The following is a 21,062-nucleotide window of genomic DNA, read 5'->3' as shown; positions in this document are numbered from 1 at the left end:
TTTTTTTTTTTCTTTTCTCTCTCTCTTTGTGATTATGTAATTCATTTAACTTAATAAGTTGGCCCATTGTTATTTACCTAAAATAAAAATTAGCACTATTGTTTTGCAAGAAAAGTCTTAGTTTAATGGGCAGTGCACAAGATATGTGGCTAGGACTGGTTGACTGGATGATTGTTTTGGTAAGGTTTTGTAAATGCTGATGATAGGGTTTCTTCTAGGATCTTGAATAGTTAGAAATTCTGAATGTCATCTGCATAATCAGTTTCAGAAAAATATGTTTACTTCCCCTATGAGCAAAAGATTACCCCATTGTTTTGTTGCTTTGATTTTGGATTCACAAAATCTTTCTTTTCAAGATGGTATGGGAGTCTCTACTCAAAATGTTTAAGCTTTTGGGGTGGGAAGAGGCATATCTTTGGCTGATAGACCCTGGTTAGGCCGACTATGATTCCTTCCTAGTTGGCATGCCTATTTGTGATGTTTGGAAGGATGATGTGGCAATTCTGACCATCGGATGTCAAGGGAATTATTGTAAGGATTGGCTGGCCAAATTTCAGACTGAAGTTCAAACATTTACCCTCCCATATAATGGCAAGCCCTTACATGTAATCCATAATTTTTCAATGCTTCATTTTTCTGTGGCAAACTCCGTTTCAGCTGAAACTTGACATGTGAGTAGGGGACTGCCATGTCCACCAAATTTCAGCGCCATATGACTTGTCACATGGCAGAGATAGGTGGGCCAACCAGAGATTCCTTCCTAGTTGGCCAACAAGAAAGCCTGCTCCCACAAAAGATGTTCAGATTTTTTACTTGCTCTAAAGAATAGGAAAAGGAGAGAAGCTTTCACCCCACATTTACATAAGTGAGGAGAATGGCTAGTCATTCATTCATTGCAAAGTCACTTAGGTGAAGGGGATCATTTGGTGGTGGTCCCTTTTTTTTGGGGTGGGGGGTGGACTTTCACTGGTTAGTCCTTATGATTGATATATAGGAACATTTGGGCCTTTGCTCACTTTAGAAAGGGATAAAGGTTGCAATCGATATATTAGGAAAGTTTGGGCATCTGTTTGAGGTCTTCGTTGTCAATGAACATTAGAATCTTTGAAGAAATAGTTGGGATGTACAGGGGGTGATAGATTATGGGTAGTTTGTAAGTGAACATGTTTAATTTAGTCCCTTTAGATGATAAATTAGGGGTCTATCCATTGACTCAGCCCGTGGAATTGTCATTTAATTGCATCATCCTCTTTATTTTTGACATTTCAAATCCTTTGCCTCCTTTAGGCTCATGGTGCACCATGTTGAATCCTGATGCGTTCTCCATAGACAACTGGGCCTGTTAGGTATTTGACCAATGGCGTATTTTAAAGAGGCACATGTTTTAGTTCTTAAAATTCTTCACTTTTGGTTTTTTGGAGATAGTGTCCTATAAATTTGAGGCCTCAGAAATATTGTGGGGGATTAGTTTCATTTTCTTCGAATTGAGTAGGTCATAAACTGAGGGCCCGTTTGATAACGTTTCTTCCATTTCTGTTTCAAGAAATGGCAGAAACATAAATTTTCGTTTCTAGAAACTGAAACGGAATTGAGGGTGTTTGATAAGTCATGTTTCTGGAAGTCGATAGTAACCAGCGAAAGAATGGCCACGAGTCGTTTCTAGAAACGCTGAAACAAGTAGACTTGGGTCGTTTCTTGAACCATAAATAGGTAGAAATTTCAATTTATATTTCTGAAAACAAGTAAAACGAAACAGTTTTATCAAACGCTTTTTGTTCCGTTTCTGCCGTTTCTGGAAACGCGTTTCTTGAAACGTTATCAAACGGGCCCTGAAAAATAAGGAGAGTTTCAAATATATAGGGTGGAAAGGAACTTGAGGAATATTATTGGTCAGTGTTTTGGGTGGACCTTTGGGAGTTGATACAGTATTCACGTCATGTCCGCAGAGGAAAAATAAGAAACCAGCCAGAATGGCCTTGTGGTTTGGTCTGGTCCATCTATGAACCATTTTCTGGTTCTTTGCAGACTCTGCGTCCTAGTTCTGTGTCAACCAAGGAAACCACAATATTTTCTATAATTTATATTATTATTTTGCTAGTAATCAGGCAGGAATAGGTTTCTATAATTCTAGTCCTGTTTTTGAGTTGTTATCCTTATTATTTTAGTTCCCTAGTCAGTTCAGGATTGGTTTAGGCCTTTTGTTTTTTTGAGTCTTGAGTTTTTCCAACACTATCCATATAAGCATGTTGGGGTTTACAGGCTCCCCACGATTTTGAGAATGAATGAAGGCTTAAAATCTGTTCAGATTCTATTGATTTAGGCCATATTGGATTTTGGAGTGTTTAGCATCTGTAGATTCAGGTGTGGACTGTGGACTGCTCTGGATCATGGGTTGAGGAATCGGATCGAATCAGCCTGAATTGGTTGAATCGGATTGATGCCAGCCCAGTCTGATCCCGATTCTTGGCCAATACCGTATCGCTGGATCGGTACAGATGAAGGTTAATAAGGTTAGAAAACCGATTTTTTATTACAACCAGGGGTATTTCTGTCCGATCTGCACCGATCCGGATCAGGATTGGATTGGAATTAGTCCTGTCCAATCCCAAGACCGATTCTGGTTCTTAAACCATGCTCTGGATTCAGCAGGTAAGTCAGGTAAATTCCTGATTATATCTCTATTATCTTCTATCTCTACTTCTCCTAAAGTCATAATGTACCCAGTGCATGAGGCTCCTGCCACCGTGTGGTCTGGGGAGGGTCATAATGTACACAACCTTAACCTTGCTTCCCATAGAGTCTGTTTCCTGACTTGAACCCGGACCACCAAGTTGCAATGAAGCAACCTTACCATTGTGCTTAGGTCTGCCCTCTTATCTCTATTTCTTTTTCATCAATCAATAACAGGTCATTTTTTGAATATTCTGCGAGTTCTAATTCTGTGGTTCAATTTCAGTTAGTACAAGTCTTAGTTATTCATCAAATCATATTGATCAATCCCTGCTATTTTCATGCTATCAATTTGCTTAATAAGTACTAATTCAGATTCTGTTTTATTAACAGTTTTTTCCATCAAATTATAGAATTCTACTGCTGTTCAACTTTCTAAGCTTCTGGTTTCTAGATCTAATTTATTGAATCTGACTTCCTGCGGCTGTTAAGCCTATTGTTGCTTATAAGTCAGATCATTATTAGCATTCTTTAATGCCGTTAATCCCTGCAATCGGTATTTACTTGTAATCTGAGTTTCCAGTTTCCTACTTCAAGAAGGAAACCTGTATGAAATTGTTCTACTGCTTGGAGTGTGCAACCAGGATTTCTTGCATATCTGAATCGTTTTAGTTGAGCTATTAAGTTTTCTCTTTTGCTGGTTTTATTTGAGTTTTTCTAAACCCTTAAGTGCTCATAAACTCCAGGTTGAACATCTTATTCGTGTTGATTCTGGGCCAGTGAATCATGTGATGGATTTGCTTGCTTAAAGGGGAGTAAATAATTGTTTTATGTGGCCTTATTGCCTTTGAGTCTGCCATGCGTCATTTTGGCTTTCCCACCATTAAGGGTGGATTGTTTTTATTTTTTCTTCTTACCCATCTTGCCTTTGTATCCCTTTTCTTGCTCTTATTGGGCTGAAGTGATTCACTGAAGCGACGAGACCTTGAAAGCTACTTTTGGCGGGACGTTCTGTCAATTGGGGAAGGTTTTTGGTTACAACAGCTGGAGATATCAGAAGTGATAATGCTGACATGGGTAACGAGAAATCCTGTGAAAAACACGATTGCCTGCCAGTGGAAGGCTTTCAGCAGTCAGTCAATCTACGCAGAGTGAATTGCTAGGAGCCTCTGAAGAACTATTGAAAGAAAATATTTTAATGGGTTCTCTAGTGCATCTGGAGTAGTCTGTGCAGTGGAACCCAAGAATCATATGGTGATTGATGGTGTGTTGAATAAATCCTATCAAGATCATTAGTATTTTTCACTGGCAAGTAGAAATGCCATGGAGAACTCATCTTGATATAGATTGAGAGAGGTACCAGCACAAGCATTCATGCCAGAACAAGTCCAAATCCTAGTTTAATGTGTTAAATGAGTAGCCTAGTGGATTATATGGGTCATGGACAGAGAATTTTTATGTTTACTATTGTAGTGGGCCCATTTTGGAAGCCCATCATATATGAGGGATAAGCTCATATGAATTTAACTAGTTAGTTCTGTGTGGTCTTCTAAAGTTGTGAAGTCTTGGGGATGTCAATAGGTTAGTTTCATTGTTAGTTGTGGAAGACCTTGAAAATGTAAAGTTCATTAAATATCTTGAAGAAGTCTCAATGTAAGCCCTTGGAAATGTACATGCCATTAAGTCTAGGACGAAGTTAATGAGGGTCTAGAACCCTCCCAACCTCTCTGATAAGGTTCAGGTTTGGGATCAAACGCTATCTTCCGAGGGTAGCTCCTCCTGGAACAAGATGAGAGAGAAAAAGTATTTTCTTGTCAGCATATTATATATATACTCTGAGATTCCTGCCTCTAATGATTTATAACTAACTGGGCACCATTACAATCGCATCCTAACCAAATTGATATGCGCATGCTAATTTCTACACATAATCCTTAAGGCCTGAAGGCTGTTTAGCCTGTCTTGTGGATCGACGTGTAGGTCTAGCTGATGGAGGATCATTGGCCACGTCCGCTGCTGATGCGTCTGCTGGTAAGATCGTATCAGTGGTATCCCCTCCAAGACAAACCTTGTCCTCAGGGTTCAGCAGCGGCTATAAGAGTTGTAGGATAGATAGGTCCTCCCATGATGCATCTTCCAATGCCAAACCGTACCATTGGACCAATGCCTGCGTCACAGTCTGGCGTTGGCGGGACAAAGTGTGAAAGTCCAGAATTGCTGTTGGTTGTGGAACAGGGTCTGGAGAAGAGACAATACTTGGTAACGGTTCGGGTTGCAAAGGGGGATCACCCATAAAGCTTTTAAGGAGTGACATGAAAAACTGGGGGCAGATGTGCTCTGTTGGTGGCAGAGTGAGCTTATACCCAACCTGTCCAATACGAGATATGATCTGAAAAGGACCAAAATAATGCTTTTCCAGTTTCTGTTGAGCACAAAGTGCTACTAATTATTGATGGTAAGGTTGCAACTTATCCAGGACCCAATCTCCTTGGGCAAATTCCCTATCTTATAAATCTATGTGATTAGTTGTTGATTAGGCCATTCTGAACCCTATCAAGCTGTAGTCTTTTCCTCCCTATTTTCTTCTTTTGTGTCCTTTCTTTCTTTCTCTTCTTTTGGTCATATTTGCTATTGATATTGTTCTGATCTAATAACCAGGTAGCAGAGCACTATTAATCTGTAATTTTTTCCTTCTTTCTGGCCTACAATTCTAGTTTGTGATTCTCTTTAGTCCAAGACTCATGGTGTGTGCATCAGTGGTTGTCGCTACTAGACTACTAGTGTGGTTAGTATGTTACCTTGTTAATTATAATCGGAAACAAGGGATTGATGGTTCAGTTGTCTTAGGCAGATTTAGTGTGTGATCTGATACTGTGAAAACTGGCCAGTGCCGTGAACAGTACCCTGAATAGTTCCTGCACTTGTTGCTGTGAAGATTTTTAATAGTGGTGTTGGCTTAAGAAGGTCAGATGTCTCAGATATATCTTCAATATGATTCTGTTGTTGCCTTATGAATTCTGGTCATTTTCTGCATATTTGAACTGTGACAGACCCAGAACCTAGAACCAGTACCTGCAAGCATAGAGCTGGGCGATAGATTCTGTATGTTCTATTGTACCAGCAGTATTCCTTTATATTAAAGCTAAAATAGAGTTACAGTGGGAATAGAACTATTATCTAGCAAATCCTAACTTCTAACTACAATAGGAAACCAAAAGTAAAGGTAAAAACTAATCACTATAGGGAAAAAGCCCCGTATCGTGACACATATCTTTACACGAACCTCTTTTTTAGCAGTCTGTGTTAGTAGGACTCTTCAGAAAATCACTTTTCTGTTGTCAGATTCACTTGGTTTTTGCTGACTTGTTCTACCTGCATAACAGATTTACTGACAGTAGTTTCAGACCCATCCAATGGTTTGCTGTAGTTGTTGAAATTCTCCTAATTCTGATTATGTTTTGTAAGGGAGATTGTACATAATGATATATGTACATAATGGGTGACTGTAAACCTTTGGTGCATGCATCTAATTTACAAATTACAACAATTAAGTTAAGTTGTCTCTAACTATATACAATGGGTACAGTCTGAAGGTTTATATCAATGCAGAGGGAAAAAATGAAATATTTAACTTCAGACCCTCCACGAATATGAAGACTGGATAAGAGAAAATAAAACTATACTTGTTTGGTTGTGGAACAGTATGGTGACTTCTTTTGTATTGCTAAAGGTGTTTGGGATGATTTGAGGGAAATTTACTTTGAAGCTAAGAATATGTTGTGTTTATGATCTTTACTAAAAGATCTTCGGTTTTAAATGGGGTGATTCGACATGTCTTTGAGTGATTATTTTAGTGCACTTAAGGGTGATGCAAATGCCTTGGCTTGGCTGGACTGAACTGACCCACTATGGAGGCCTAAGCCAAGACACAACCAACCCAAACCGGTATCCTGGTCTGGCAAGGGTTGGTAGTTGATAATTAGGGAAGCAATCTTAGTATATTTGATTCTCTTTGTTTTAGAAGTAGAAACATAGGAATAGTATTTTGATTTCCATTTTTAGTTTATTTCCTATTAGCAAGTTTCCATTATTGAGATGTATTTCTCTTATTTATATGTAATCGCTGGACAATGTTGGGCAGATTTGAATTTTGAAATTGAAAGTTGTTTGGTTGAAACCATGGCTGCCGAGGGGTTTGCATAGCTCTCTTCTTCTCTCCTCTTTCTATTCCTTTAGCCTTTTTTTCTCTTTCCTTCTTTCTTCTTCTCTGGTCTGTTTCCATCCCCTGTTTATGGTGATACTGCCAGGCGCAGGGAAGCTTTGTTGAAACCTTATTTGCAACCGATTGGGCCTGAGATATAGACCGAAGGAAGTTTGGCCCTAGGCGACTCAAACCCTCGAGTCCTTAATCCGAAGCCTATCCCTGTGGTGAGAAACAAGACCTGCAACAAGTCTGAAACCCTACCTACCACCAGGTCTTACTAGCAGAGATTCTCGCTGCTCACATGCTTGATCTTTGGACCGATTGTTGACTGGAATCAACCCTTTAGTGAAGAACCTTCCCCTTGAATTTCAGGCCTAACAGAGAAGGGCTGAAGGAGATCTCTCCCCCGCAAGCTGCTGGTCCTTCCGCCCTTGCAGGTTGTCTAAGGAGGAAGAAGGCTGAGTCGTTTGTTTGTTTAGAGAATCTAATCTCTGGTTTGACCATATTACTGTTTCCTTTACCTATTATTCTCTCTTGTCGTATTTTATTTCTAATGTCTGAATTACCCTTCACTTACCAAACGTTTGGTTTGTCAAAGGGAATCTCACATTAGTAATGGTAATTACAGTTCTGCCACTCTCATTTAAAACTTCAGAATATTCACAACTCTGCCATTATTTATATTGATTGGGTTGTTTAAGTGTTGGGTGGGCCTTTAAGTGAACCGCATAGGGTTTCGAACCCCGGTTCAGCATTAAAGGTTGGTGGAGGGCCCGTAGGGGAAGGGAAGAGTTCTGACATGAGACTTTGAGTTGCAGGGGAGAGAGGGAATCACACAAGCAGAAGGTGGGGGGGAATAGAAGATCATACACTCACCTTTGGCCACACGGGCACTCACGAACACTTCAATATTTCATTCTTGAAATCTAAATTCTAGTTGCATGGTTACATGGTATAAATGATTAAAGAAACCCAACATGAAAAGGAAACATACTCTAATTTGGGAACTCAAATGAAATTGAATCCTAATAGCTATCTCCTACTATTGCATGTTAATCCCAAAATATAAATAGATTAAATTCCTAAATGATCCTATTAGACCAAAGACTCAAATATGGATCCGGTTCATCTCCATCTGGATACCCAAATCGGTTTGGATCGGTCCAAGGTTGTGCACCTGCATCAAAGGGTATGTGGGAGGAGCTTAAAGTATGTCGGCCTATTACCACTGATTTGGATCAATTAAAGAAACAATGTGTTGAGTTTCAAGTAAGGAAGTTTTTATCTGGTCTTGACCCTAGTTATCAATTCGGCCGAATAATTCGCGAATAATTCGGCTGAACCGAATTTTTCCGAATTTAATAAAAAATTCTGATCGAATCCGAATTAAAAATAAAATTCGGTAAAATTCGCGATTTTTTCAAAAGTGAATATAAAACGCGAATAATTCGGACCGAACCGGATTAAACCGAATTATTCGGTCCACTTAAACAGTATTTAAAAAAAAAAAAAAAAAAACCCAACCCAATAAGCTTTTTTGACCGAATCCTTAAATTAATCAATCGAATTGTTCCGAATAATTCTCCACCCGAATAATTCCCGAATCCGAATTTGCTAACTATGGTCTTGACCATAGTTGTCACGGCGCCAAGGCAAATCAAGGCGGTGGAGGGTTGTCTAAGCACTTAAGCGAGAAGGTGCCCGCCTTAAGGCGAACAAATATTATTTTTTATTTTTCCTATTTTCTAACATTATTTAGTAAGTTATATATACCTTGTATTATAAAAAATAAGATTAAGCCACATCAAGTCATTAAAAATCAACATTTAGCCACATCAAATCATAAAAAATTAACATTAAGTCATATTAAGTTATAAAAAATCAACATTTAAAGAAATGCTCTTATTCTATAATGAGTTTGATTGGTCAAATTATTTTATTTTTACATGAGACTTTTTGTATTAGTTATAATATAAAACCAACTTTCTAACAAGTCTAAGATTACTTAAATCTGAATTGCAATGACAAAGTTATGCTTCAGTCAAACTTATTTTTAAGTGCGCGAATACTGTTAAAATCGTCTGAATGAAAATAATTTTATGAATATCAAAACAAAATATTATTTTACCGGACTTTTGGTTTTTAGCAATGTTTTAACATGATAGAATTTATAAAATTTTCATAATTGAGAAAAACCCCAGCATTTAAAAGTTGAAAATCGTCCCTATGACCAAAATCCAGTTTTTGTTCTTGGACTGGGGGTTGATTTTTTATCCTTTTGGAATTTGATTTTTAAACTATTTTTATTGGATTCAAATAGGGGGTATTTGCTTATTTATGAATAATATCTTAAGTAAATGAAATAACAAATATTTGTTTCATTTACTTGAATTATATTTGGCATAAATAAGTGCCAAAACACAAGGCAACATGCAATGCAACAAGGCGGCTGTCGCCTAGGCCCCAGGCAAACCGCCTAGACGCCTAGTCGTCGCCTTGGCGACACCTTGACAACTATGGTCTTGACTCTTGAAAACATCTAGTTAAAGAATCAGATTCTTGTTAGAGAAACTGTTTTGTCGGTGAATGAAGATTTTTTTGTTGCATTAAGTATTTTTTTTCTCCCTCCCTAATTACACTTGCATCACCTCTCTCTTTCAAGGAAAGTTCTGCCTCAGTGGTTGGTAGTGGAGGTCATGGCAGAGGTGCTGGATTTCCTGGTAGAGGCTGTGGTTGAGGTGAAGTTGAGGGCGGCAGTGGTGGTTGTGGACAACAGGTTAAGGATGTTTCTATGCTGGGCATGGGTATATTTATGCTCTAGCTTGAGGAAAAGTCTTCACTAACATATATCGCAGGGGTTATTGTAATTATAATTTCTTAAATGGAAGTTTGTGCTAATTGTCACAAGTCTATGGTGTTACTTGTAATTATTGGTTTTTGTTTATATCTTACAAATGTATGTGATGAGTAGTTGATCCAGGCATTTGTGAACCCTATTGATCTGCAGTCTTATCCTTACTATTTTTCATTTTTTGTTTTCTTCTTTCTTCCCCTTCTTTTTGTCCTAATTACTGTTGAATATTATTTTGATCTTGTAACAGAGTAGACATTTATGCTTTTTCCCCCCCGGGTGAATTGTTGTAGTGTGAGGATGTTTTTTCTCATGTGTTGGTATATAGATGGACTTACATATACTCATTTAGGCTGCATGCAGATGTTACCTTTTATTTTGATTCAATTATTTTCATTGGCCTTTAGAATAAGATGGCCTTTGCTCTCTTTGATGGTGATGCAGATTTAATGGATTGATCTCCGTATTGTAGAACTTTGATCTTGCATGCCATTTAGTTGATGGGGCCTAGGATTAGGAATGCTCCCATGTTTTCGGCCACCATTTAGGCTTAGGGAAAAAAATAGTTAAAGCAGTCAAATATGTCACTGCAGGGATTCTAGGTTTTTCTGGGAGCACATTTTTTGTTATGATTTACTTGGAGCAGCTATGGTGGAATGTTGTTCATGTGTAGTGTATGGCATTTTGGGTTTGCAGACTCAATTAATCAAAGCACGGGAGCAGCAACAGCAGCAACAGCAACAACAGCAGCAGCCACCCCATCAACCGCAGCATCAGCATCAGCATCAGCAACAGCAACAGCAACAGCAACAGCAACAGCAACAGCAACAGCAACAGCAACAGCAACAGCAACAATTGCAGATGCAGCAGCTCTTATTGCAGAGACAGGCACAGCAGCAACAGCAGCAGCAGCAGCAGCAACAACATCAACAGCAACAGCAACAGCAACAGCAACAGCAGCATCAACAACAACAGCAACAGCAGCAGCGAAGAGAGGGTCCCCACCTTCTAAATGGCACTCCCAATGGGCTTGTTGGTAATGACACTCTAATACGACAGAACCCTGGAACTGCAAATGCCTTGGCCACAAAACTGTATGAAGAAAGGTTGAAGCTGCCAATTCAGAGAGATCCTTTGGATGATGCAGCTATGAAGGTCCATACTCCTATAATTGGTATTAGGAAAATTTTCTCCTTGTCATGTCTCTTTTAATACTGTTTTTGATGTCCTCAGAAACTTCTGTTACAGCAAAGGTTTGGTGACAATGTGGGCCAGCTTCTGGATCCAAATCATTCCTCTATGTTGAAGTCTGCTGCAGCTTCTGGCCAGCCGTCTGGGTAACCATTTTATTTACTTTTGAAACCTTTTTTTAAACTCTGTTGCAATCAGAATATTTGTTTAATTGATTGATTGTTGTTGTCGTTGTCTTGGGACCTTCTACTGTTTTAGATGTATAATTTCTTTGGCTGTTAAGCTCCTCCTCCTTTTTCAGGCAAGTGTTGCATGGTACAGCTGGTGGAATTTCGGGGACCCTGCAACAAGTTCAAGCTCGCAACCAGCAGCTGCCTGGATCTACACAGGTTTGGTTTGTTATAAGTGATTCATTATTCGTTCTCTCTTATCATATAGTGATGTAACTCAGAATGGTGAACAGGAGATAAAGAGTGAGATGAATCCAGTATTGAATCCCAGAGCTGCAGGTCCTGACGGTTCATTAATTGGAGCTCCTGGTATTTAATTTCAACTTCTGTAGTTTTAATATATAAATATATATATATATATATTTATTTTGGGAGGGGGTCTGATGCGGGGGAGTTTAAAAGCTGCTCTTGCAGGAGAGGCAAACAGGCCTTAAATGGCCTTTTAAATATGCTTTTCCTAATAGGCCTAGTAGCCTGTTTAGTTGCTTTTTAGTTCTTTTATTAGATTACAATTTATAGTTTCAGTTGTAAAAGGGCCCCCCCCCCCCCACCACGTTGGAGAGTCCTTTTTTTGTCTTTTATTTCCTATTCCTAATGGAACTACCATTGTAATTCAGTTTCCTAATAGGAAACTCACTTTTGCTTAGTCTTTTTACAGACTTGTAATAGCCAAAGACCCCCATGATTTTATGAATACAATTTCATTTGTCTTCTTCATGGAGCTGCTTTGAGATTCAGTTAAGGGTCGAAAATCCTTGGAACAGTGTGATTCTGGTCCAGGTTATTGGTGGGAAGCCATTGGTTACCTATCCTCTTTTTATACTCTATTTTTCCTTTCTTCCTGTAAGTGTTATTGAATCTGTTTCTATTCAAGCTTTAAGTTCTCTGTTAATCTTGAGTATTGGGTGGGTTATCATCTCTCTGTGCTTAATACACACAGTTATTGCTGAGAATCGAATCACAGCAAACACAGCCAGAAGCTCTTAATTCAGTTCTGGCAGCAGCCATGTTTTGGGCTTGGTTTTGCTGGTATAGACATTGGGGGATCAAGGTTGATCTGCCCAGCAGATCATCCATATCTTTTGGGGTATTCAAGGCCTTCCTAAAAGAGGCCTTTGACTTGGGTCTGGTGCAGATCAGGTCTGCTCATCTATATAAAAATTCTCCCAAATCTGTCCCTTTGTTTTCCAGATTTGGTTCTTTGTTTGTTGACTGCAATCCAATTAGAACCCTGCAGTATTTTGGGGTTTGTTTAGTCTACTGCTTTGTGAACCTTGGTCAAATTCTGACATTCATCAGAAAAGGTTTTTCTGACTTTGACTCAACTGTTGGCTTCAATTCTGTTTTGGGTTTATTTTTCATCTTGTTAGGGGTGTGTAATTCTGAACCTATGGTTAATCCTTACTTTCCCCCTCTAGGGGTGCTTTGAAATATGAACAAGGAGCGGAAAATTTTAATTTAGTGTCTTTATACTGTCTCCATGAGGACTTCTGTTGCAGATCGATTGATGGATTTTAAGGCGTTGGGCTTACTTAGTGATGGGAGGAAGAAGATCCCAATATGGTGGTTGATATGGCCAAGATCTGAATCAAGATATAATGGTTCAGATTCAGAAGGAAAATTACCAGATCTCAATAAATGTTTTCCCAGAATAAAATCGGGAATTTTGCAATCCAATTAATTAAAATAAAAGGGAAGAAACTAGGAGGAGAGAGGGGTAATCAAGGGTGTTATGGAGGAGATAAAGTAGGGTGGAAGACAAGCTTGTGCTGGTCATGAGAGAAAATGGGAGAAACGTGGGGACTGAATTTAGGAATCGATTAAGGAGGAAGAAAGGGAAGACAGATTGCAAGTGAGAGAAAATAGGGAGAAATAAGTTGCTATGGGAGGGAGAGAGAAATAACATGAGAGAGGGAAAACTATCAAGAGAGGAGAGAAGAAATAGTAGGAAGAGAAAAATTTCTTACCAAGTTCAGAAAAAAGAGAGAATAAAACTAACATGGCACTCAATTTCATATATCCATTCATCATCGACCAAATTTGGGAGGGGGTGCAAATTACAATGCTTATTTGCGGAAACCTGAGCAATCTTCTAGATTGGATCAACTACTAATAAAATATAAAATATACACTTTACTAACTAGGACTCTTGGACGGCTAAGGAATCCAGAATTACTAACTCATAGACTAACAACTAGTCGTCTAACCAACTGACAACACCAACATGGGACCCACTTTAGTAAAAAAAATAATTTTTTGTACCCTTTTAGATCCCCCACTTTTGGGTTTTATATTTCATTTCAATACAATAATATAACCGAAAACTAAGGCCAAACCAAACCAAAACTAAAATCTGCCCTACATTAACTTTGGGAAGATTTGTTGCTTATTTCTATTTTGTAGGTTGCTATACTTCCCTTAGGACTGTGTTGGAGGATTTGTTGCTGATTTTTTGCTTGTTATTTCAGGATCAAATCAAGGTGGTAGCAATTTGACTTTGAAAGGATGGCCACTAACGGTGAGTCTTTTATGTTATGTTCTTAACTCATTGCTATAATATTTCCCATGTTCAAACCTTGCAGTCTTTAGTTTCATTACAAATATGTTACCCATTCTTCTGTTTAGCTGTTTGCTATGTTCAATGTTGGGAGCAGTAAAGGAATTCTGAAATTAGGGTTATGGGACACTTGAATGGCTCTGTTTTTGTAATTTGATGGAATGCCCCCCTTAGTTTTCCCAAGTTTGCACAGAGCTGTCATTGATATTGTGTGAGGTTTCAATTGAAATTGACTTCTTGTATTGGTCTGGTCTATCCTACTGTTGGCTCTTATTGTGTTTGTTCATTGATTGGGCTTATGTTACTAAGGTTTGCGTCACACTGGAAAATGTTAGTGGGGAAAAATGTTGACAGTTAATTGTACTTGTTCATTTATGGTGTCATATTTGAACACTGAATTTATAGCCTAGTGAACAGTTATTAGTGCTTGTTATAACCGTACATTGTACTTCACATAACATTTCATAATTGTGTGGCAAATTTGCAATTTGTTATGACATTTAGGGGTCTGTTATTTGTTTTTTTCCAATATATGTTTCACCAGTTGGTCTCAATGGCCTCTGTTTTACTATCCGAATACATTATCAAAATTGAGTGTTGCTTATTCTTATGCTCTACCTTCCTCTCCTTTCTACAGGGACTTGAGCAGCTTCGCTCTGGGCTTCTTCAGCAGCAGAAATCTTTTATACAATCCCCTCAACCTTTTCATCAACTTCAGTTATTAACACCACAGCAGCAACAACAACTTTTGCTTCAGGCACAGCAAAATTTGACATCACCATCTGCCAGCGATGTCGATAGCAGGAGACTTAGGATGCTCCTTCACAACGGTCGGAATATACCTCTTGGGAAGGATGGCCATTCCAATTCTGTCGGGGAAGTAGTTCCAAATGTTGGATCACCAATGCAAACTGGAAGCCCAGTTCTGCCACGTGGGGCTGATGCAGAGATGCTTATGAAGGTATCCTTTCCTCTGCCAATCTCTCTTTGGGGTTGTAATTGTTCAATCTTTTAGTTTTGTGCTACTACTGCTTCCATCTGAAGGCCACAACTTCCTTATGCCATTTTGTTCTATTTTGTAGAAAATAGCTCAGATGCAACAGCAGCAACAACTGAGTAGCACCCAGCAACAGATTCAGCAGCATGCACTTTCAAGTCAGCAATCTCAAAGTTCAAACCACCATCTCCACCAGCAGGACAAACTGGGTGGTTCTGGGAGTGTCACTGTGGATGGCAGCTTGTCAAATTCATTTCGAGGAGATCAGGTCTGTCAATTAGATGGTTACATAAATATATCCTTGCTAAGACCTTGGCATTCCTTTGATCATTTCTGTGAGGTTAGATTTCTAACAAAGTTGTTCTTAATACATTTTAAGGCTTCGAAAAATCAGGGCGGGCGAAAGAGAAAGCAACCTGTATCATCTTCTGGGCCAGCCAACAGTTCAGGAACTGCAAACACGGCAGGACCCTCCCCAAGTTCTGCACCCTCAACACCATCGACCCATACCCCCGGAGATGTGATCTCGATGTCGACATTGCCACACAGTGGAAGTTCCTCTAAGCCTTTGATCTTGTTTAGCTCTGATGGAACTGGCACTCTAACATCTCCATCAAATCAACTGGTGAGCAGATTTTATTTTTATTGGATTCATGTGCTTCAAAAAAGAAAGATAAAAAATATTTACTTGCTCATAATTCTCATTAGCACTCCATTTTGGCAGTGGGATGATAAAGATCTTGAATTGCAGGCTGATATGGATCCATTTGTGGAGGATGGTTCTCTAGATGATAATGTTGAGTCATTCCTTTCTCATGACGATACGGACCCCAGGGACACAGTTGGACGTGGTATGGATGTCAGTAAAGGTGTGATGATGCCTTTTATACCTTTTATAGGCTGCCTGTGATTTCAAGTTGGAGTCTATCAAGACACAAATCAGAATCTGTAATTTAATTTGTCTTGTGTTTCTGTATTCTGTTTGTAATCACATGAATTTGCCCTGAGGCTATTGGATCTGTGTTGAAAAACCAGGATTCACATTTACTGAAGTTCGCCACATTCGAGCAAGTACAAGTAAGGTCATATGTTGCCACTTTTCATCAGATGGAAAACTGCTTGCTAGTGGTGGGCATGATAAGAAGGTAATGTGAATAGTGGGTAGGCTTTTTCCCTTCATTTTAATTATATTATTTTTAATGAAGCCTGTATGAGACAAAGCAAGTGACAGTTGGCTAAGAGTTAAAGGAAATGGTTAAGAGTATCCCCATATGTTACCTTACTATTTCTAGAAAGATAATGTCTATGGGTCCTGAATCCTGATGATTTTGTAATGCAGGCTATATTGTGGTACACGGATTCTTTAAAGCAAAAGACGACACTGGAAGAACATTCTTTGCTCATAACTGATGTTCGTTTCAGTCCAAGCATGCCCCGTCTTGCTACATCGTCTTTTGACAAAACTGTCAGGGTTTGGGATGTTGACAATGTTAGTGGACAGTTTTCTTTATTATCATTAATCCTGATTAACTATTTGTTTCTCCCTGAAGTACTGTTGGTATTTAGAGTACTCATCCTGGATATTCTTGCTTTAGAATCTAATATTTATCATCAAGCATTAGTAACTAGGACCTTAATTTTCAGTCACATTTTGACAATGATTTTCCTAGATAATGTGCACCCTCAGTTCTTAAAGTTATTGATCAGATGAGCTGAAAGCATTAACAGTTCCATAATAGCTTTTATTCCGTTATCGGATAAGCGAACGCATGTATTAGACTCTATTTATTAGCATTTAGTTTCGTGAGAATTGTAGAGGGCACTTGTTTAACAAATTTTGGTGGCATAATACTTCATGAGTTGTTTGTAATATAGTATCACAACATGGAGAAGAGATAGAAGATAAGAGAAAAGGGGAAAAGGAATAAAGAGAAGCTAAGGTGTGATGATCAATTCACACTCCTTAGGTCCAATATGTTTCTAATAGTGTTTTTGAAGACTGGCCCTATAAGCACAAATACATACTCCTTGTATCCCCATTAGGCCATTTAACTTATATGTCCAAAACTCCTTCTCTTACAGATACTCCAATAAATATTATATATTTTATTTTAGGGAAAATCTTATTGTAACCAAAGTTGTGAACTAAGAAGTTGTAACCTTACTTTTTTTTTTAAATTTTGAGATACAACAATTCGGCCTTTTCCCAACTAAATGGGGTCGGCTACATGATCCGTCAAAAGAATAAAACACTTTCTTTTTTTCAATGAGGGTGAATCTTTTCATTTCACACAAATACTGTATTACTTAATCTTAAACTTTTTGAAAACCCTTCTTTCCACCTATATTAAATACTGTATTAAATAACTTTTGGGAATAAGATAAGGGGGCAATTAAAAGGAGGTTATAACTTCATTCATAGTTCACCACTTTCACCACTTTGGTGACAAGAAGTTGCACCCTTTATTATATTATCCCATGATTTGTCTGTTCCATTGAAGTCACAGGTAATTTTTTTCCGATGTGTTGCATCCATGAGAAGTAAATATAATTGACATACATTCTTTGTAAATGATGCCATAAATGCATAATGCCATGGTTCATCTTAAACAAATGGAGACCTTTATATCTTCTTCTTGTGTTGAGGTTCTGTGAAGACCAAACACTCTGGTCAACCTGTTGATTTTCAGTAACGAATACAGCATGTTTCAGTTTTATTGGTATCCCTTCGGATGTCAGTCATAGTTTTTGAAGATAATATAGGTATTAGGACAGTTAAAAGAGTTGGGGGAAGATCCTTTTCATCCCATGGAAACAGAATTTTCTGACATGGTCAGGCAGTGTCCATTCCTTCTAGGTTTTTATTAATTTTTTTTTCGAAATTATTAAAACCCTAAGGGTGCCACAGATTCATAGGATCCTGGAATCTTGAGCTTAAAATTTTTTCTTTTCCCTTTTTTATCCCGGGAAAGAAAGTACGCTTGGATAGATTTTTTGTAATTAAGTCTGCTAGTTTTCCATCGTATCTAGTTTATAACATATTCTGATTTTTTCCAATAGAATGGGATCTGGCTTTGATAGTTAGAATTTCTTGCACCCTCTCCCCACCCCCACTCTCAATTATGGCCTGATACAGGAAAAGTGATGACTCTATTTTGACACTGTTTCACTTTTCATATGCATATTGCTGCTGGCTTTGAGGTTGGTGGATGCTTATCTTTTCTTTTTTCACTGTTTTGATGACTAAGGGCCCGTTTGGTATCGTTTCTGTTCCAGAAATGCCGTTTCGTGTCAAAAACGAAAATTTCAGTTTCTGTGTCGAAACGCAGTTTTTAAACAAAAAAATGGTGTTTCAAAATTTCAGATTTTTATCGGGAATTTTATTTTATTTTTTTGTAAAATGGAACGAAACTGGGAAGACGGAACTCCCGTCCAATCTCGTTTTTTCAGTTTTTTTTTTTTCACTTTTTGTTCCAAAAAAACAGAAACGGACCATAAGTGCACCAAACAGAAGATTCCGTTTTTTCGTTCCAATAAAACGAAAAAACTCCAGAAACGTTTTTTTAGAACGATACCAAACGGAACCTAAGGTAATATGTTGCTTGTTTCTTTTTGGTTACAGTGGAAATAGATGCCTGCTTGCAGTGAAACTGCCTTGGGCACAAATATATAGGTCCCACTGGACACTTTGTTAGTTTCTGAAGGACTGAAATCCAATACTTAGTGGGTCCTGTAACAAGTCTACATTTTTGAGAACTAATACAATGGGAAGACCCTGTTTTACTCCGCTTTTTTTGGACAAATATTTGCTGAACCTTTCCATGCATGAGGCTATTGTTTGTGTTCCACATTTTAAGATTTAAGAAGCTATCTTTGCCATAAGAGGTCGACATTTGAGACCAAAATTCTTTCCATTTGCTAAAACATTATAAACATGTGATCTCGTTAAGCTAACACATGATCTCTTTAAGCTACCTATTGCAGCCAGCCAACCCAGATTGCAGATTAGGATTTGAAATTCATATCGGCTGCTCCACAGGCCCAGATATAGGCTATTTTCCTGACAGACCAGCAGCTGGGAAGCTTTCTGGTTTGTATGTTCCAGGCTTCCAGCAGCTTGGGACGGAGAAAAGAAGGGGCTGCTGCCTAAAGAGGAAAGTAGATCGATAGCAGGGAGAACAGCGGTGCGATATGCTGAGAAGTGAGGGACTGAACAGTACCATGGACAGTGAATTAAGAAAAGAGATAGAGGGGATGAGAGAGAGGGAGAGAGTGAGAATAGGGGAAGCTTTCTTGGTTACACAATTAAAAATCCAAATTATATATTCTATTAATGCGTAAGGGAGGGGCGATTACATATATTTGAAGATACATCAATAATAATAATAATAAAATCCTCTTAATATCTAGTTTCTTAAAATAAGTAAACTATTATAGAAATTACTATGGAGGAAAGCTGTGCTAGCACAGCCGGCTTGAGGCTAGTCAAGCTGAGCTAGCCCCTAAGAGGTTTTGAGTTCGAGACTTTCTGTTCCTCATCTATTTAGGATCCTCCCACCACCACCCCACCAAAAAAAAAAAAAAAAAATGCTATTAGGACTCTTAACTTGCATTGAGACCTGTTTTCCTTTGAAGCTCATGCTTCTGTTTCTGTGCCTACCGTTTATGGAAAAAATTGACTTATCTATGCAGCAGCCCAGCTCCGGCTAATGCCAACATATCTCCTTTGAGCTTGTAGTGGCTGAATTTTTTAGTTGCTCAAGTTTTTGGTGAGACTTGTTAAGATTCTCTCCAATTTTTCACGAGTTCTTTTGCACAACTTGAAGTTCTTGACAAAAAAGAAAAAATGTCATATGGATCCATGGTATTACGGCTGGCTTTGGGTAGCTAGGTAGGCTTTGATCTGTTGCTTAGGGTAGAAAGCAGATCGATAGTAGGGAGAATAGAGGTGCGATTTGTAGAGAAGAGGGAGAGTGAGTAGTACCGTGAACAGTGAAAAAGAAAGACTAGAGAGAGAGAGAGACTTCTTATTTGTGCAATTCAAATCCATATTCTATAACGAACAAACAACAAACTCAGCCAAATCCCAATTTAATGGGGTTGGCTACATGGATTCATACAAATCAAATTTGGAAAAAGGCTAAACAGGAGTTTGAGGAGGGGAGAGATGGGAACAGGCACAACCCAGAAGTTAGGAAAGAGCTAAATGGGGTCGGCAACATGGATTCTTGCTCTCCAAAAGGTTCTTTAAGGTCATAGTGGGGACGAGACCAAGGCTATGCATGTCATTCCTCACCACTTCGTCTATGGTCATTTTAGGCCAGCCCTTGGCTCTTTTGGCTCCTTCAATCTGGATCCGATCTCTCCTCCTTACTGGGGCATCCTCAGGCCTCCTTTGAACATGACCGTACCACCTCAAATGACTTTCACAGAGCCTATCGTTGATCGGGCAACTCCCAAAATAGATCTAATATGCTCATTCCGTACTTTATCCTTGCTAGTTTTACCGCACATCCATCTTAACATCCTCATCTCAGCTACACATAGTTTGTCGATATGACTCTTCTTGACTGCCCAACATTCTACCCCATACATTATAGTTGGACGCACAACAGTCCTATAGAATTTTCCCTTGAGCTTTAGGGGGATACGCCGATCACATAGGACTCCAGATGCACCTCTCCACTTCATCCATCCCACTTTATTCTTCTGTGAGATATCCTCTATGTCGCCTTTTTTATTTATGGTAGACCCCAGGTATCTAAAATAGTCACTTCGAGGAAAATCTGTCTCATCAATTTTCACCATATCATTATCCAACATAGAGTGACTAAAGTTACACTTGACAAACTCTGTCTTCGATCTACTAATCTTAAAACCTCTTGTTTCCAGCTTTGATCTCCGAAGCTCCAACTTAGTGTTAATCTCCGCATTAGTCCCATCCACTAAAACGATGTCATATGCAAAGAGCATACACTAGGGGACCTCATCTAAAATGTTCTTGGTTAGTTCATCCATGATAAGTGTAAACAAATAGGGGCTTAAGGCTGATCCTTGATGAAATCCAATCGTGATTTGAAATTCCTTGCCTCATCAAATCCAGATCCTATATTCCATTCAAATGCAAGAAAGGGGTAATTACATGTATATAAAGATCTATTAATAAGAAAAAGAAAATAAAATCCTCCTAATAGCTAGTTTCCTAAAATAAGTAAACTAACTTAGAAATTACTATTAGAACTCTTTGCTTGATGAACTAATAAAACCCCCAAAACAGCAACTAATCTGATAGGACGCCACTTGATGTAGATCGATTGTGGTTGGGAGAAATTACAGCAACCTCTCCAGGTTCATCCCCCCCC

The 21,062-nt window shown here is 38.6% G+C and overlaps 1 protein-coding gene across 6 annotated transcripts in view; it reads left to right on the top strand.

Annotated features, from left to right (window-relative positions):
- LOC122062044 (transcriptional corepressor LEUNIG-like) overlaps positions 1-21,062 on the top strand; it is a 39,942-nt gene that overhangs the window by 1,706 nt on the left and 17,174 nt on the right. The window contains exons 4-14 of one of the 6 annotated variants that reach the window (XM_042625715.1): positions 10,422-10,880; positions 10,974-11,062; positions 11,218-11,305; positions 11,380-11,455; positions 13,615-13,664; positions 14,341-14,664; positions 14,786-14,968; positions 15,080-15,325; positions 15,452-15,569; positions 15,736-15,845; positions 16,040-16,189. In XM_042625715.1, the coding sequence (XP_042481649.1) occupies positions 10,422-10,880; positions 10,974-11,062; positions 11,218-11,305; positions 11,380-11,455; positions 13,615-13,664; positions 14,341-14,664; positions 14,786-14,968; positions 15,080-15,325; positions 15,452-15,569; positions 15,736-15,845; positions 16,040-16,189 (1,893 nt within the window). Of the gene's footprint in view, positions 1-10,421; positions 10,881-10,958; positions 11,063-11,217; positions 11,306-11,379; positions 11,456-13,614; positions 13,665-14,340; positions 14,665-14,785; positions 15,326-15,424; positions 15,570-15,735; positions 15,846-16,039; positions 16,190-21,062 lie in introns of all 6 variants that reach the window. The other 5 variants (XM_042625697.1, XM_042625703.1, XM_042625707.1 and 2 more) reach the window with 5 other exon arrangements.

This window comes from Macadamia integrifolia, chromosome 2 (genome assembly GCF_013358625.1).
Source record: "Macadamia integrifolia cultivar HAES 741 chromosome 2, SCU_Mint_v3, whole genome shotgun sequence".
Lineage (NCBI taxonomy): Eukaryota > Viridiplantae > Streptophyta > Magnoliopsida > Proteales > Proteaceae > Macadamia > Macadamia integrifolia.
The sequence above is the reverse complement of the archived record's forward strand: the minus strand, read 5'-3'. Positions and strand labels throughout refer to the sequence as shown.